This window comes from Azolla caroliniana, unplaced genomic scaffold (assembly GCF_043228905.1).
Source record: "Azolla caroliniana isolate FFs.n. ecotype wild unplaced genomic scaffold, voAzoCaro1.0.p SCAF_6, whole genome shotgun sequence".
NCBI lineage: Eukaryota > Viridiplantae > Streptophyta > Polypodiopsida > Salviniales > Salviniaceae > Azolla > Azolla caroliniana.
The window spans coordinates 23185844-23204135 of NW_028230441.1; the positions used below are offsets into that span (position 1 = coordinate 23185844).

An 18292-nucleotide genomic window follows, 5' to 3' on the forward strand; every position below is an offset into this window, starting at 1 on the left:
GGACGATGATGTACTACTTTGGCGCGGGCACATGTATCACATGTTTTCACAAATTGTTTAACAAGTTTCCAAGGTTGTGGCCACCAATAAATTCTAGAGATTAACTCCAAAGTTTTTGCAACACCAAAATGTCCAACTAGGGAGTCATCATGACATTCCTACATGATACGGATACGACAAGGACCATCTGAGACATACATTAAGTTGTTCCGAAAAAGAAAACCATCTCGAAACATAAATTGTTCTTGACTATTCCGTACCTCCTTTATGGTTGATCTGTTGACTCGATTATCCATAATTTCTTTTGCAAATTTGTCGGTGTTAGTATCTGTGGCTACTGCATTGAGTAATGATTTCTCTGCACCAATAGAAGCCGCAAAGACTTGAATCTGATGTGGTTGTAGGAGACAACGTGATTGTTGATTGTAGGTGTGATCTCTTGGTCGAATTTTGAACTCCAAACGTCGAGATAGGGCATCGTCTTTACCATGTTGGCCAATGGGACGAAAAACAATTTGAAAGTCATAGTCAGCCAACAAGGTCGACCATTGCGCTTGCCTCCGGTTCAAAATGCAAGTAGTGGTGAAGTAGATGAGGTTCTTGTGATCGGTCACCACTTGGACACGGTGTTGGGCACCTGCTAAGTAAGGACGCCATTCTTCAAAGGCTGCAATAATGGCAGAGAGTTCTCTGTCATAATTTGGGTAGTTGATCTCAGGAGGTGTGAACTTCCGAGAAAAAAAGGCAACAGGATGAAGAATCCCATTGTTATCTGATCGAGAGAGAATGGCACAGATGGCGAAGTCAGAGCCATCAATTTCGATCGTAAATGGTTTGGTCAGATCTGGGTGTAGAAGTACCGGAGCCGAGGTAAAAGCTCTTTTTAGTGTCTCAAATGCTAGTTGGGTTGTGGGAGTCCAACGAAAAGGGAAATCCTTTCGAGTGAGTGCTATAGGTGGTTGCGCCAATGTAGAGAATCCTTGAATGAATCGACGATAGAAGTTGGCAAAACCCAAAAATGATTGCACATACTTGACCCTGGTGGGGACATCCCACTGTTGAACCGTTTCGACTTTCTTCTCACCCATAGTGATACCATAAGATGAAATGACATACCCGATGAATTCAACTGAGGTTCGATCAAACTCACACTTTTCGGGTTTCGCATAAAGTCCATGTTCCCGAAGTTTGGTCAAGATAAGTCGAACGTGCTTGGTGTGCTCTATGTAGTCCTGTGAGAAGATAAGTATGTCGTTGAGATAGATGACCACAAATTGGTCCAGAAATTCTCGGAAGATGCATTTGTTGGGATTACGGTCCCTTCTGATGGGATGGTCGGATGTCGGATGATGAAGACCCCGGTTACGGAGCCGGATGATGAAGACCCCGGTTACGGAGCCGGATGCTGAAGAACCCGGTTACGGAGCCGGATGACGAAGACCCCGGTTACGGAGCCGGATGCTGAAGACCCCGGTTACGGAGCCGGATGACGGATGTACCCGGAGAGAGATCCGGATGCGGGGACATATTTGTGAATATGTTTGCTAAGAGCCCTTGAGGCTATATTTGTAAATAGCCCGAAAGTCATATGTGTATAAATATGACTTAGGGCAAACAATTTATGTTGTTGCTCATTTTTCTGTTTTCACTTAGAGGGAGTGAAGAGAGCAGCCAGAGAGAGAGGGAGAGAGAGAGAGACGAAGAGGTCGTTGCCTCTGTGTATTGCCGCCGCCTGTGGCGAAGACAGTGAGCACAAGGTTGTTGCCTTGTAGCTTCACCATTGTACATCCCTGTTCATAGTGATCGTTGGAGTCTGAGAACTCCCGTGGTTTTTTCCCATTTAGGGTTTTTCCACGTAAAATACTCTGTGTACTCTCTCTTTCTATTGTCTCGTGCATTCTGTATTTCCTGTTTTCCAAGTGTTGATCCTATTCCTCGGTTGTGGCCGAGCACTGTGTTTTTCATCAAGTGGTATCAGAGCGACGGTAACACAGAAAATGGAAGGCGGCGGTGGTGGGCCTCCGGGCATGATGGTGTTGAACTCACAGAACACTACGCCGACTGGAAGATAAAGATGGAAGACCTTCTCATCGTCCGAGACCTGTACGAACCGATCGACAATGCCGAGATACCCAAGGGGGTAATAGAGTCGGAATGGAAGCTCCTGAACCGGAAAGCCGTAGCGACGATCCGGCAATATGTCGATGTAAGCGTTCTACAACATGTGGCGAATGACACCAACGCATATGAGATGTGGAAGAAGCTGTCGGGCCTCTACGAGAGGAAGAATGCGTTGAACCGGACCTCCCTGAAGAGGAAGATAGTGAACCTCAAGTACCGGGACGGCGAAAGTATGGTGGAACACGTAAGCACGTTCATGGGATTCGTGAACCAGCTTGCGGCGATCAAGTTCCCGTTGGAGGATGCAATGCAAGCCATCATCCTGATGTGTACATTGCCGGAAAGCTGGGAGAACTTGGTGGTGACTCTCAGCACCTCCTGCACGGAAGATAACTTGTCCCTACAAACGGTAAAGACAAGTATTTTGAACGAAGAAGCGCGTCGGAGAGATAAAGAACCGGCCTCCGACTCGAAGGCGCTGCTTACCGAATCGGAACGGGGAAGACAATGGAACCGGAGTCCGCAAAGACGGGAGAAGTCGGGGACCCGGTCGCAGTCAAGAGGAAGACCCACATGCTTCCACTGTGGGAAGCCGGGGCACTTCCGGAAGAATTGTCGGCATTACCGAAAAGACAACGGAGCCGACGACACCGATTCGAAGAAGTCACCGGAGAGAAACGGTGCATACTGGGGAGCCACGGACCGGAGAGGTCCGGATCGGCGAGGGCAGGACCGGAAAGGAACGACGGCACTCGCGGCAAGTGAGGAAGAAATCATGCTCATCACCGAAGAAGGTGAACTAAACATTGCCGGCGATGAGACGACCTGGGTGGTCGATTCCGGAGCGTCGTTCCACCTGACCCCGGAAAGAAGATACTTCTCATCCTACACAGCCGGTGAGCATGGCTGTGTTCGGATGGGAAATGAAGGTACGTGCCGGATTGCCGGCATAGGAGACGTGTGGTTGACAACCTCGACCGGATGCAAAATGCTGCTGAAGGATGTTCGACACGTTCCGGAGGTTCGATTGAACCTGATTTCGGCCGGGAGGCTAGACGATGAAGGCTACGCGGGTAGCATCCGGAACGGTGTCATGAAGTTCAGCAAAGGGAGCCTGATAGTGGCTCGGGCCCGGAAGATCAACACACTGTACCTGATGAATTCCCGGCTATGTCCGGAGGAGCTGAACGTGGCAGCTGACACTGCCGGTGAGCTGTGGCACAAAAGACTGTGCCACATGAGTGAGAAGGGGATGAAGAGGCTTGCAGAAGACAACCTTATTCTAGTGAAGCATGTGCACCTGGAGAAGTGCACCGATTGCCTGGCCGGTAAGCAGAACCGAACCTCCTTCCACTCAAGGCCACCGACGAGACGTAGCGCACCATTGGAGTTGGTGCATACTGATGTGTGTCAGGTAGAAACGAAGTCACATGGCGGAGCCCAGTACTTCGTAACATTCATTGATGATCACAGCCGGAAGCTGTGGTCGGCACCGTTGAAGACAAAGGACCAAGTGTTGTGCGTCTTCAAAGAACTCCACGCGAGAGTTGAAAGGGAATCCGGCAAGCAGCTGAAAGCGATACGAGCGGATAACGGAGGGGAATACCGGGGGCAGTTCCAGGAGTACTGTCGCTCGAAGGGAATCCGGCTCGAGTTTACTGTGCCGAAGACGCCGGAACTGAATGGGCTGGCCGAGAGGATGAACCGGACCATAATGGAGAGGGTCCGGAGTATGCTGGCGCATGCGAAATTACCCAAGGGGTTTTGGGCTGAGGCAATGTCGACGGCGACATACGTGATAAACAGATCACCCTCAGTACCTTTGGACGGAGACACGCCGCAGAAAGTGTGGACCGGTAAGGAAGTGTCCTACCGGCATCTGAAGGTGTTCGGGTGTCTCGCATACGTGCATGTGGCAAAGGACCGGAGAGGAAAGCTAGATCCAAAGACCCGGCCATGCATATTCCTCGGTTACGGCGATGACGAGTTCGGCTACCGAGTATGGGACCCGGTCGACAAGAAGATATTCCGGAGTCGTGATATCATCTTCATGGAGAACAAGACACTCGCCGACTGGGAGTCGGAGAAGAAGATGAAGAGCCCCAAGTCGACCGGTGAGGATCAACCCTACGAGGAGCAGTCCCGACCGGCAAGGGACCGGTTAGCACTCGAGCATCCGGCCGAAGACGGTGAAGAAACAGAACTGGCCGAAGAAGATGAAAATAATACCGGAACCGGCCCCGATCCCGAAATGGATTCGGATGAAGAGGAAACGGAGCAGCCGGTTACCGAAGCTCCGGAACGGAGATACCCTCTAAGAGAGAGAAGGGCCCCCCGGAGATTTCCGGAACCAGAGCACGTGCTGCTAACCGACGAGGGGGAGCCGGAGAGCTTTGAAGAAGCAAAGCATGACACCCAGAGCCGCAGGTGGTTGAGTGCCATGCAGGACGAGATGGATTCCCTGCATGAGAACCACACATATGAACTTGTGGAGTTGCCGAAAGGAAAGCGGGCACTTCGAAACAAGTGGGTGTTCAAGCTGAAACCGGGAGATGCCGGAAACCCCCCGAGATACAAAGCCAGGATCGTGGTGAAGGGGTTTCAGCAAAAGAAGCGCGTCGACTTCGACGAGATATTTGCCCCGGTAGTGAAGATGACCTCCATCCGGACGGTGCTGAGCATAGCGGCAAGCATGGACCTCGAGGTAGAACAGATGGACGTGAAGACGGCATTCCTTCACGGGGACCTCGAAGAAGAGATCTACATGCAGCAACCAGAAGGATTCGAGAAGAAAGGGAAGGAGCACCTGGTATGCCGGTTGAAGAAGAGCCTTTACGGATTGAAGCAGGCTCCCCGGCAATGGTACCGAAAGTTCGACTCCTTCATGACAGACGAAGGGTACCACAAAACGCAGTCCGATCACTGTGTGTTTGTGAAGAAGTTCGAAGGAGGAGACTTTCTAATACTCCTCCTGTACGTGGACGACATGTTGATCGTCGGACGAGACCAGGTCAAAATACGGATGCTGGAGAAGGCTCTTCACCGAACCTTCTCAATGAAGGACTTGGGTCCGGCGAGACAAATACTAGGGATGCACATCATCCGGGACCGGAGCAAGAAGCAGTTGTGGCTGTCACAGGAGAAGTACGTGACAAAGGTGCTTAAACGGTTCAACATGTCGGAAGCAAGACCGGTCGGATCGACCCTCCCGGCAAACTGCAAGTTGTCCAGCAAGCAAAGCCCCAAGACAAAGGCTGAGAAGGAGGACATGATGAAAGTACCATATGCCTCTGCCGTCGGAGGCTTGATGTACGCAATGGTGTGTACAAGACCGGACATAGGATATGCAGTTGGAGTGGTGAGCTGGTACATGAGCAAACCCGGCAAAGAGCACTGGAACGCGGTCAAGTGGATACTCCGATACCTGAAGGGCACGGCAAACGTGTGCCTCCGATTCGGCTCCGGTAAGCCCGAACTCGACGGCTTTACCGATTCGGATATGTCGGCTGATGCAGATACCAGCCGGTCCACATCAGGGTATGTGATGACGTATGCAGGGGGAGCTGTTTCGTGGCAGTCGAGGCTGCAGAAGACGGTTGCGTTGTCAACCACGGAGGCGGAGTACATGGCGGCTGTTGAAGCCGGCAAGGAAATGATATGGATGAAGGACTTCATTAGAGAGCTCGGTATCCGGCAGGAGGAGTACCGACTCTACTGTGACAGTCAGAGTGCAATCCACCTTGCGAAGAACGCGGCCTATCACTCTCGGACGAAGCACATCCAGCGAAGATATCACTGGATCCGGGAAAGGATAGAAGACAAGGAGTTCATGCTGACGAAGATCCACACGGACGAGAACGGGTCGGATATGCTGACCAAGGTGCTCACACCCGACAAGCTGGAAGCGTGCCGGAAGAGGATCGGATTGGAGAGACATCCCATGCCGAAGTGAAGGGGGAGTTTGTTGGGATTACGGTCCCTTCTGATGGGATGGTCGGATGTCGGATGATGAAGACCCCGGTTACGGAGCCGGATGATGAAGACCCCGGTTACGGAGCCGGATGCTGAAGACCCCGGTTACGGAGCCAGATGACGAAGACCCCGGTTACGGAGCCGGATGACGAAGACCCCGGTTACGGAGCCGGATGACGGATGTACCCGGAGAGAGATCCGGATGCGGGGACATATTTGTGAATATGTTTGCTAAGAGCCCTTGAGGCTATATTTGTAAATAGCCCGAAAGTCATATGTGTATAAATATGACTTAGGGCAAACAATTTATGTTGTTGCTCATTTTTCTGTTTTCACTTAGAGGGAGTGAAGAGAGCAGCCAGAGAGAGAGGGAGAGAGAGAGAGACGAAGAGGTCGTTGCCTCTGTGTATTGCCGCCGCCTGTGGCGAAGACAGTGAGCACAAGGTTGTTGCCTTGTAGCTTCACCATTGTACATCCCTGTTCATAGTGATCGTTGGAGTCTGAGAACTCCCGTGGTTTTTTCCCATTTAGGGTTTTTCCACGTAAAATACTCTGTGTACTCTCTCTTTCTATTGTCTCGTGCATTCTGTATTTCCTGTTTTCCAAGTGTTGATCCTATTCCTCGGTTGTGGCCGAGCACTGTGTTTTTCATCAAGTGGTATCAGAGCGACGGTAACACAGAAAATGGAAGGCGGCGGTGGTGGGCCTCCGGGCATGATGGCGGTAGTGGATAGCGGTTTCGAACCGTTACTCAATTGAGCCCGCAATAGTCGATACATAGGCGCAACATTCCATCTTTCTTTTTGACAAATAGAATACGAGACCCAACTCGAGATTTTGAGTGGCGAATGAATCCATTTGCGAGATTCTCTTCAATTTATATTTTGAGGGTCTTGAGTTCAGGTTCACATAACCTATAGATAGGGCCAAATGGAGGACAAGCACCATCTTTCAAGTCAACTAGACAATCATATGGGCGATGTCCGGGCAGACGATCAACATTTTTCTTCTCAAGTACATCAGAGAAATCATTGTATTTTGATGGAAAAGAGCTAGTACATAGGGTAGTATTTGGAGTGGACATGACCGCCATGTCCTTAGAATTAGAAATGGATGCAATCAACATTGTATCGCTTACCTGAGCAAGAGTTAGAACTGTTTTCAAGGAAGATACGGGACTAACTATCGATGTTGTTTCTATTGGAGCAACTGCTGACATGGTTCTCATTGAACAGGAAATGGGAGCGACCGATAACCTGGTCCTCACCGGAGCAGAAATGGGGTTGCCCCCGAAATATGGGTGGGAGCGACTATTGACGCAGTCCTCACTGGAGCAGAAACTGGAATCGGAGCAACCATTGATGTGGTTCTCACTAGAGCCAAAACGCGAGTTGTCCCCACAAGCCATTGTACTTGGAGCTTGCAATTCCACATTCCACTAGATGTCGTGAAGTGAAAGACGAAAAGAGATGTATTATCGGACCTTGCTACGAAAAAGCTAAGATGTATGCAAATGAAGTGGAGAACCATTTGTTAAATTTTTCTCTAAGCAACGATGTTAAAGAAAATTGGCAACATTTGAAGGACATAATCCTTAAGGTTGGATATCAATGCTTTAAGAGACATGTGGGTGGGCATAAGGTGTGTAGTTTTCCATGTAATTCTTGGTTCGACGATGAATGTAAGATGTATCTCAAATGGTTTAAGTCCATAGAAGAGGGCAGTTAAAAGATTGTTGCATGGCACATATACAAGAAAGTAGTGAGGAGAAAGAAAAGAAGATATTTCCAAATGCAAGAGATGAAAAAGAAAAACTTGTTTAAGCTCAAACCAAAATTAGCATGGGGACAACTCAAGGGTAAGAAAGAAGATGTGAAAGGTCACTTTACAAATGAAGAGATGCTAGACTATGTACAAAGGTTATATATGCATGAAGGTGTGGCTCCTATGGTTGAGAAAATTGAAACTCCATGCACTACATGTATCGATATTGATGATATCAATAAGGGACTAAAGAAGATGGCAAGTGGGAAAGCAGCAGATTCAACCTACGTCTAAAGTGAGGTTTTAAAATGGACAATGCCACACACTCGTCATTGGATAATGACAATTTTAGAGCAAGTTAAAACACAAGGATTTCCAAATGATTGGCTTATGAATTGGATTAAACCAATATTTAAAGGCGGAGATAAGAATCAAGTAGCAAATTATCATACAATAATGGTGAGGTCAACTATTGCTAAATTATATAGTACTATTATGGAGCAAAAGATAAGCACATGGAGATTACAAGCAAAAGAGCACTTGGGCAAGTTGGATTTAGACCAAAACACTCCACCGTGGATCATTTGGTCACATTAAGAGTAATCATGGAAGAGAGTCGACTTCAAGGAAAAACACTTTATTGTTGTTTTGTTGATTTCAAGAAAGCTTTTGATACCGTACCACGAAGTGAGCTTTGGAATAGAACGGTAGATATTGACATGCCATTAGAGTACCGAGTTGTGGTTGCACGCTGTCTTGTGGCACATGACAGATGTGCCAAACGTCATGATGTGCACGTCACAAGCGTGGACAAGCACCGGGTCTCTATCCGCTAGTGGTTATGGAGGATTGATGATTGGATCGTTCAAGATAACGGAAACGCGGAAGAACTAGTGCAAGCGAGAAGTATTAATGATAGATATGGACGAGAATCCCAACTCCCGGTTTGAACTTTTCACTTCAAAGTTGAGATACAAGACACATTGCCAAGGAGATAACTAGGATTTATTATCTACCTTAAAATTATCCTTCCCAAACACACTCACAACACCAACATTATCGTTATACATATCCCAAACCATCATAGCATTTTCTAGATTATCCTCAATATTATCAACCTTAATCCCATCCTTCCCACACATGCTCACAACATCAACATCATCATTATACACATCCCAGATAACATTTCCTAGATTTTCCTTGCTTATACCCATGTGATCATTATTTAACCCCACATCCACATGGACATATTTTTGCAGAACATCCTCATCATCACAAGTACCTATTCTATTTTCATAATGGATATCCTCATGAATGTCACCATTTGATCTAGTGAAACTCTTATAAAATCTATCACAAAAAAAACCAAGGCAACCTAAAACACATGATTCCTCTTCGTCACTCTCACTCTCATTACCCTTACCATAACCATATCCACAGAAAGTGCACAGCTTTCTATCATCATAACCCTCATTCTTCTCATGGCACTCACTCTCCCCATCAATAATGCATTCTCCCTTACTATCATCAAGCCCTAAATCGTGTGTTTCATTTCTATTATCACCGTCATCACATTTAAACGTAAAGTTTTCGTCTTTTTCTAACTCCTTCTCTTGTTTGTGGCTCTTATTAAACCTATCATACTTGTCATCAAAATTTAAACCATGAGAGTTTCGATCCCAACCTTTCTCACCATCATGGCTTCCGTCGAGTGCTTTTTCATTAGCACAACCATGAAGAGCTCAACATTGATTTCTCCTCTTGTGTTTATAGTAATCTTTGTCACGATCATAACTTTGTAGATCTCGAGCACTCTTTGTGAGTTTGTAATTATCTTTGTCTTTGTCATAATCGTGTAGATCTTGATCTTTCTCTTCAAGCCCACGTTCTTGGTCTGATGTCTCTTCACGATTGCATCCCCGAGTATCTTGGTCTTTCCCCTTGAGACCACGTTCTTCATCACATGTCTCTTCACGACTGCATCCTTGAGTATCTTGGTCTTTCCCCTCGAATGTATGTTCTTCGTTCCATGTCTCTTCGTGATCACATCCTTGTTCAGTGCATATCTCTCTTCTCTTGCGTTTGCAATGATTTTCATGATGACAATCATAATCTCTCCCTTCAAGATCGTGTTCTTTGTCACATGTTTCTCCTTTGTCGAGTTTGCAATGATCCTCGTAACGACCATAGTCATGTCGATCTCGATCTCTCTCTTCGAAACCTTCTTTTTCATGGAATGCCTCTTCACGATCACTGTGAACATATCCATGTCTCTTGTCAAGCCCATATTCTTCGTCGTGTCTCTCTTCACAACCACATCCTTGAATATCTTGATCTTTTCTTACAAGCCCATATTCTTCATTGAATGTCTCTTCATGATAGTAATCACAAATATCTCGATCATCTTCATCTTCATCATTGTTGAGAAGCCTATGAAAAGGTTGAGGTCCGAATCTAGAAGTCATAATTGCTTCATACCAATCCGTAAATTCTAGATATAATCTTTCGGCTTGCCTTGCCAACTTGAGATAATCCTCGCTCTATCCTTATCATCCTGCAACATCATTTCAATGGCCTTCCTTATAAATGGAAGCATTATCAGTCTCAGCCCACCTTCTCTTCTTATAGACTCTTCTAAGTCATAAGCATCCAAGACCGCATCCATCATTCGTGATGCCTCCATTACCACCTTGTATTTTCACGTTAGGTTCACCAAATAGATGTCGTGTGGCGCATGACACACGTGCCAAACGTCATGATGTGCGCATCACAAGCGCGGACAAGCACCGGGCCTTTATCCGCTAGTGGTTATGGAGAATTGATGATGGGATCGTTCAAGATACTGGAACCGCGGAAGGAGTAGCGCAAGCAACGAAACGGCGAATGGACTAGCGCAATCGAGAAGTATTAAAGATAGATATGGACGAGAATCCCAACTCCCAGTTTGAACTTTTAACTTCAAAGTTGAGATACAAGACACATTGTCAAGGAGATAACTAGGATTTAATAGTTATTATTGATTGCATACATTCCTTCCCCTTTCTTTCTCTTTCTCTCGTTCTTATATAGATGCCCCCATGCATATGTGGATGTGAGGGTGTAGTACATACATACAATGCTTTGATCGCCATTTGGCACTCATGCATCACATGTGATGCATGATGACCATGTACCTTATCTAACCTCTCATGTACAAACAATTTTGTGTGAAATGTACAATGAAGAAAATAAGTTTTAAAGGAAATAACGTAGTCTAATGGTATGTCAATTACCTCTTATCTTAGAGGTGTAAGGTTCAAACCCTTACTTGTACCTCAATGTATGCATTAGGCTTATTATATATATTTGTGTAATGAACACCTAAACACACATTACATGTGCACATTCATGTCTTTAACATACACATCTAAACATCACTCCTTTCATACGTGTGCATATTGCATCTTCTTGATTTCCCTCGTTCCACGCGATTTTCACACTGTTGCCGAAAATCTTCACGACAACGCCTATATGAACAAGTTAAATGCCAACTAAAATTGGATAATGGATTCTCAAAGAGCTTTTTAAGTAATATGGGGGTCAAGCAAGGATGTCCACTATCACTCACACTCTTTGGCTTATGTATTGATAAATTAGAAAACTTGTGAATAAGGTTGTAAGAGAAGGATGGAATGACCCCAATTTGATTGCAACATGTTATCTTATTGCTTTTATATGCAGATGATGTGGTACTCTTCTCATATGATGTTGATAGTATGCAACATTTACTTGGGGTATTAGAAGAATTCTGCCATAGTAGTGGACTACCAGTGAATGTGGAGAAAACAAAAATGATGGTAGTGCAAAGCATCCAACCTCATCATTACCCTATGCTCACATATAAAGGTGAACATATAGAATTTGATAAAAGCTTTAAATATCTTAGTATTGATGTACCCGCCACAAAAAAATGGAGTGCATGCTTTGATTCTAGACTCCAAGCCGGTTGGAAATCATATTACCTTTTGGAAAACCAATGCAACCAAAGTGATACTTGTGGATGGAAAGTAAAATTAATGTTGTTCAATGCCATGGTAACTCAAGTATTGCTTTATGGAGTAGAAGTATGGGGTGGCACCATCTCTCTTAATGCATGGAACAAGATTGAGAAAATTCAAAAGATGTTTTTAAGGAGGCAATTAAGAGTTAAATGCACTACCTCTTACCAGGTTATGCTCTTGGAAACGGGTGTTCGACCCATAGAACTATTGGCACTCCAAAGAGTATATAAATACATTACAAAAGTCAAGAATATGCCGAATCATTAATTACCACATCTTTCTTGGAATGTTGGATGTAAGCGACAAAAGAATCATAAAAGTAATATTCTCTCATCTGGTTGGGTTGTTGACATAAAGAAATGGTTTAGAAAATGGGGTGTGGATGATCTTTTAGAGCTTTCAGGCAATGCTATGCAATATGTAATGATTGAGGAAAGGTTGGTGGAATCATTAAGGATGAACTGGGAGGATGCTAAGAGGACAAAGCTAGAATACTACATTGCAAATGTCAACCCTGAATGTTGGTCTCAATATAAAGCAAGAATGTCTATTGATCGAATCCAACCTTATCTCATTACCAATATGAGTAGCAATGTGCGTAGAGCCCTTACACTACTTCACACTTGATCTCACAAGTTAGGTATTGAAGTTGCATCATGGTATCAAAATGTAACGAATTTGAAGACATGTAAAGTATGTAATGAAGGCATGGTAGAGGATGAATGTCACTTGCTCTTCACATGCTCGACATATAGTGCAATTAGTTCAAGATATGTTGACATACTAAGAGGGAGTGATAACTTAAGATCCATACTTATGACACCACCTAGAAGGTTGAGCTCATATGTGTATGCTTTATTAACACATAGAGACTTTGTGCTTCAACATATAAATACCCCTTCTTAGGAAGGAGACATATATCAAGAACACATGTATATTCTGGTTCCATAGGTCAAAATTGGCCTCTTTATGGACGATAAAAATTCTAATTCTAATTCTAATTCTCTTGTCTATGCTCTCTCTCTCTCTCTCTCTCTCTCTCTCTCTTTCCATTTCTTAGTTCCTACATGGTATCAAAGCGGTGAAGGAGTCCAACCCCACCAAGATTTTTGTCGCGGTGTTAATAATGAGTGTGTGAATTAAAGAAATGTGGTGGAAAATTCCGCCCAGGTATTGTCTCGCACTTATCACATGGAAAAATTGAATGGTAAAAACTATCAACCATGGTGTATGACCATGGAAATTATATTAGAACAATATAACTTGTAAAATATCGTCGATGGAACGCAGGAGTTCAAAGACGATAATATAATCTATCTATCTATCTCTTTCCATTTCTTAATTCCTACAATAAAGGAGTTGCTAGGTTACTTTTTCACTTTATTTTCATTTAATAGATTATATCTTATGTCATTGTGGATATCAGGGAATTCTAGCTTTTGTAGTATTTCAAAGGAAAGAATCCTAATTGCCCTATGTCTAAAGTGACTAAATGCTATTATGGAATTCACCAAGAAAGGAGTGGCGCGTATCTCTTTATTTATAACTACATGAATTAATTGTTTGAAGACACAAGTTTCCTACATTTAAAGGTTATAAATTTATTTCGCAATAGCCTATCCACCACAAAAATTATGAGTAGGAGGATGGAGATAAGAGAAATTTATCTTCTTTGGAGATCAAGATTATCATTATCTATTAAACATTTATGCATTGGTATTTATGTAAATTTAATTAAACATAATTTAATTAAATATGGTTCGACTTACCTGACACAATTTTTTGTATTTCTTGATCAAGAGAGCATACAAAGATAGATTGAGAGACTAGACCATCCTTTTACATAACTAATTGATAAAGAATGGAAAATAAGCAAAAGTTTTTGGTGGCAACTAATAGGATGTTTCTGGGGAGAATCAAAATCCTATTTTCATGAGGTAAAGAATGACGGTTTTGTGATAAGGATACGAAGAATATCCTCAAGTATTTCATAAATCCACCGTTGAACGAGTCAAAGAGAGAAAATATGCTAGAGTTCTACAATCATCTCTCTCTATGGAGTGTCTATGTGCAACACTATCATCTGATTTGCCTAGTTTCTATATTCTATAGAAAACCATGCACTAGCTTCTACACGAGATATTGTATTGTCATCATGTAGGTTTTTCATACTCATACATTGGTCTCACACCTCAAGGTAGTAAACCTAAGCCCCAATGATTTAGTTGGGCCATGGTTTCATTCTAGCCTCTTCTCATTTATTTTTTCTATTATGCTATGTTATTCTATTGTTTCATCTAGTCTGGGATTGTAGTTAAATCTCTTCCAAAGACCCTATAGGGATTTGTACACAATAATCTCATTTGTAAAATTTTATAACTAATGGAAGGAGTGTCTTTTGGGAAAAGAAAACTCTTCCAAAGGCTTGTTGTCCATGATACGTTTATATGTTGTAAATCCACTTGTGGGTGAACCTACTCCATACATGATTTATTTATATATGCACAATTCATGTAATCAAAATGTAAGTTTGCAAAACACATTGTTTGTTGGGACCGACCTATATACATATATTATATATACATAGAGAGAGAGAGAGAGAGAGAGAGATATGACATACGTTTCTGTAGTTTAGCACGTGAAAAAAATTTCGAACAATAATATGAAGACACATAGAGAGAGAGAGAGAGAGAGAGAGAGAGAGAGAGATGACACACGTTTTATAGTTTAGCACATGAAAAAAAAATCGAACAATAATATGGAGACATATAGAGAGAGAGAGATGCCAGTCGTGTTTGTTTTCATTCAATGTGAAGACATAATGTACGTCACTCCACATATAAAGAGCCACACACAACCTATAAAAGAGCATGCATGAATGATGAAACGACCATAACCAAAGAGAGAGAGAGAGAGAGATAGAGAGAGAGGGGGGGATGGAAGAGTGGTGGTCATTATGGGCACTCCTATTTCTGGGCATCCTGGGATGGGTGCTCATATTGCAGTATGTCCACCAAACCAGCCTTCTAAGCAGCATATGGAAGATGAAGAGGAGGACCAGTCCTGAGCTCCTCCATATACCTCCTCTTCCATCACCTCCAGGGCGCTTACCTCTCCTAGGACATCTACACCACTTACTTTTGTCCGGAAAACATCTACACCTATGGCTCCATCACCTGTCCACACAATATGGCCCCATCCTCTCCCTCCAATTGGGCTCTATCCCCTTCCTCCTAGTCTCGTCTCCCGACATGGCCCGCCTCGTCTTGCATACCCATGACCTTACATTCGCCTCACGCCCCTATTCTTCGACATCGGCCCGATTTACCTACAACTGCAGTAGCCTTGCCCACACGCCATATGGCCCGTATTGGCGCAAGGTAAACGTAAAAAATTCACATTAGTATAAGATCTTGATCTCTTTTTTAGATACTCACTACACAGAAAATTGGACAATTTGTTTCCAATCTCATTGCAGGTTAAGGAGTTGTACATGACTAAGCTTTTCAATATGCAAAGATTGCAATACTTCAAGGCGAATAGAAGTGAGGAGATGGTGGGTCTTATTCGGTCCGTGTGGCTGGATGTCGCGAATGCTCAAAACATGCGCACAAAGTTACAAGTGTGGGCCTGCAACCTAATCACGAGAATGACAATAGGGAAGAACCTCAATGACATTTCTATGATCACAAAAGTGCATGGCTCAGTGCTTCTCGAGGCTATTTGCGAATCAATGGTCCTCATAGGCAGCCCTAATTTGAGTGAGTTTCTGCCGTTTTTAAGGTTTTTAGACATACAACATCTCGAACGACGGACCAATGAATCATTTGAAAAGATCGACACCATATTTCAAAGAGTAATTGACGATCGTCGAGATTCTTCCACGAATATCAGCCATCATAGTTCTCAAAATGATTTTCTCGACACTCTACTGTCCTATGAAGGAGATAAGGAGATTAGTTCGGAAGATGATATAATCAAAGCCATATTATGGGTAACTAACTATGTATATGGATTTCCTTTATTTCTTGTGTTTTCGTCATTTCAATTCATGGAATTCTGATGGTAATATATCTAAATGGTAGGACATGTTTGCCGGAGGAATGGAAACATCCAGTGTAGTTGTGGAGTGGGGATTAGCGGAACTAATGCGACACAAAGAAGTAACAAGGAGATTACAAGACGAGCTGGATCGTGTCATTGGAAAGGATAGGCTGATGAGTGAAGAAGACATATCCAATCTTCCATACCTCCAAGCAACTGTGAAGGAGATAATGAGGGTGCATCCTGTAGGACCATTGTTAATCCCCCATGAATCAACACAGGCATGTGAAGTTGCTGGATTCTATGTGCCAGAGAAGACCAGATTACTTGTGAACATTTGGTCTCTCTCAATGGACCCCAGCTCTTGGGAGGAGCCGCAGGAGTTTCGGCCCCAACGATTTCTGAATTCGGACATAGATGTGAAAGGTCACCATTTCCAACTGTTGCCATTTGGGGCGGGCCGGCGAGCCTGCCCTGCCATGAATCTTGGCCTCCTCAATGTCCACCTCATCTTAGGTTCCTTGGTTCATTCCTTCGAATGGACATTACCCGTGGGAATCCAAGAAGTAGATATCAGCGAAGAATTTGGCTTGTCACTCCATAAATCTAATCCTTTGGTTTTGGTGGCATCACCAAGGTTATCTAAGGATGCATATGTATCCCCAACAAATCTTTAGACGCCATGTCTATGTATATGTATCAAAATGTGTTCTAGTTAGAGGACTTAGATTCGAGGGTGTAGACGAAAGTGAAACTACCGAACAACATGTTATTGTGAAGCTTTATTACAATTCTTGTGTCTCTAGTAAATCGTCACACATACAATGTTAGATTACAACTTACAAGGTACTTCTAAAGAAGATAATCCACGCCTAGGAGGGTGCTTCTCTTTGTTTCGAATTATTGTCTAGTTAATAAAAAATGGTATAGCTTTAGCACACTACTACATAAAGTACTTGAAAAGTAATGTTGTAGTTTTATCAAATAACGTGTAAGTGATTCTAAACATTGCAAAACTTGCGCGATGATAAGTTTAAAAGCCTTGATCATATGACAACATATACCACATGCATATCCTAATTTGAAGCTCTTCTTGTGTAGTATTTTCCATCTTGGACTCATTGAAATAATTGCTTTATAATCTCCTTTTTTGGATCTCTCTGTACCTTGATATTGAGAAGACTTTTCAACTCTTGATGTAGGTGTATGCGAAATTATCCATCAATCATCATGCCACCTTGTTATAAGAATGAACACAAAAGTGCACATTGCTAAATTAACCTATATAATACATCTCATATGACCTTGTCGTTATCAGTAGGAGAAGAAAAAGTGTACATGTGGTGTTAGTCTTTGGAGAGATATAAGGAGTAGCTAATGTGGTTCCATTGATGCTTCATTCAAAGTTAGTAGGTTGAATTATCTAGATCTCTTTCGGGTACGCATATCCAATACAACCAAGCTTCTTACAAAAGGCAAAGAGAGCTTGTGCTTTGATGAGCTAATCTTCCTTCTCTTACAAAAATCAAAATCTCTAGCAAATTGGAACCTTCTTAATAGTGGTGATCAAGCTTTTATTACCTCTTCCAAGTCGAAAAGGTCCACGAGGAGAAAAAACAAAAAACATTCTACCTAAGGGAAATGATGCATCAACCACCCATGATGAGAAGAACAAGAAAAGGTACAATTATTGTCATAAACAAGGACATGACATTAGTTAATATTGAAAGAGAAAAGCTAATGGAGAGCTCGGTCTTAGTGTCACCACCACCACTTGTAAGAAGAAAGAAGCACACATTGCTCAACATGAAAAGACCTTCCCCGTATACATGATGTATAACACGTTCGCGTTCACAAGTGGAAGGATCGCGCATAAATGGAAGGATAAGGGAAATTTTAGGGCTTTTTCAATGATTTTACAAAACACATTGATACCAGTATCATACATGTTCAAACATACTATGAAAAAGGTTAAAAATCCACTATTTTCGTGATTTAGAAGTAACTAAAAAAAGACGAATTTCAAAAAGATACATTCTCAATTTATATCACAAACTTTACAACCAATGTTATTTTATAAGAAACGATTTTTTAGAAATCATAAGAATTCAAAACACATACTTTTATATTACTCGATTTGTTACAAGCGGAATGTAGTTACACTTAATAGCCAAATATACATTCATGATCACTCCTTTACGGAGAATCACTACTATAACTAATATACAATGACGATTCCTCCTCATCATCCTCGGATGTACCAATCAGTGCATTATCTTTGTCATGAACCAAATGGTTTGACTCTAGATTATATGTAGCAGATCTCGTTTGCCTTTGACTCGAGCCACCTT

The 18292-nt window shown here is 43.1% G+C and overlaps 1 protein-coding gene across 1 annotated transcript; it reads left to right on the plus strand.

The window, feature by feature from the left end:
* The first annotated feature begins 14803 nt into the window (after positions 1-14803).
* On the plus strand, positions 14804-16672 carry LOC147863397 (cytochrome P450 71AU50-like). Its single transcript, XM_087320636.1, has 3 exons — positions 14804-15277; positions 15376-15891; positions 15983-16672. Exons 1-3 carry the CDS (start codon positions 14834-14836, stop codon positions 16616-16618), a joined length of 1596 nt encoding a protein of 531 aa, XP_087176762.1. The 5' UTR covers positions 14804-14833; the 3' UTR covers positions 16619-16672.
* Positions 16673-18292: the final 1620 nt, after the last annotated feature.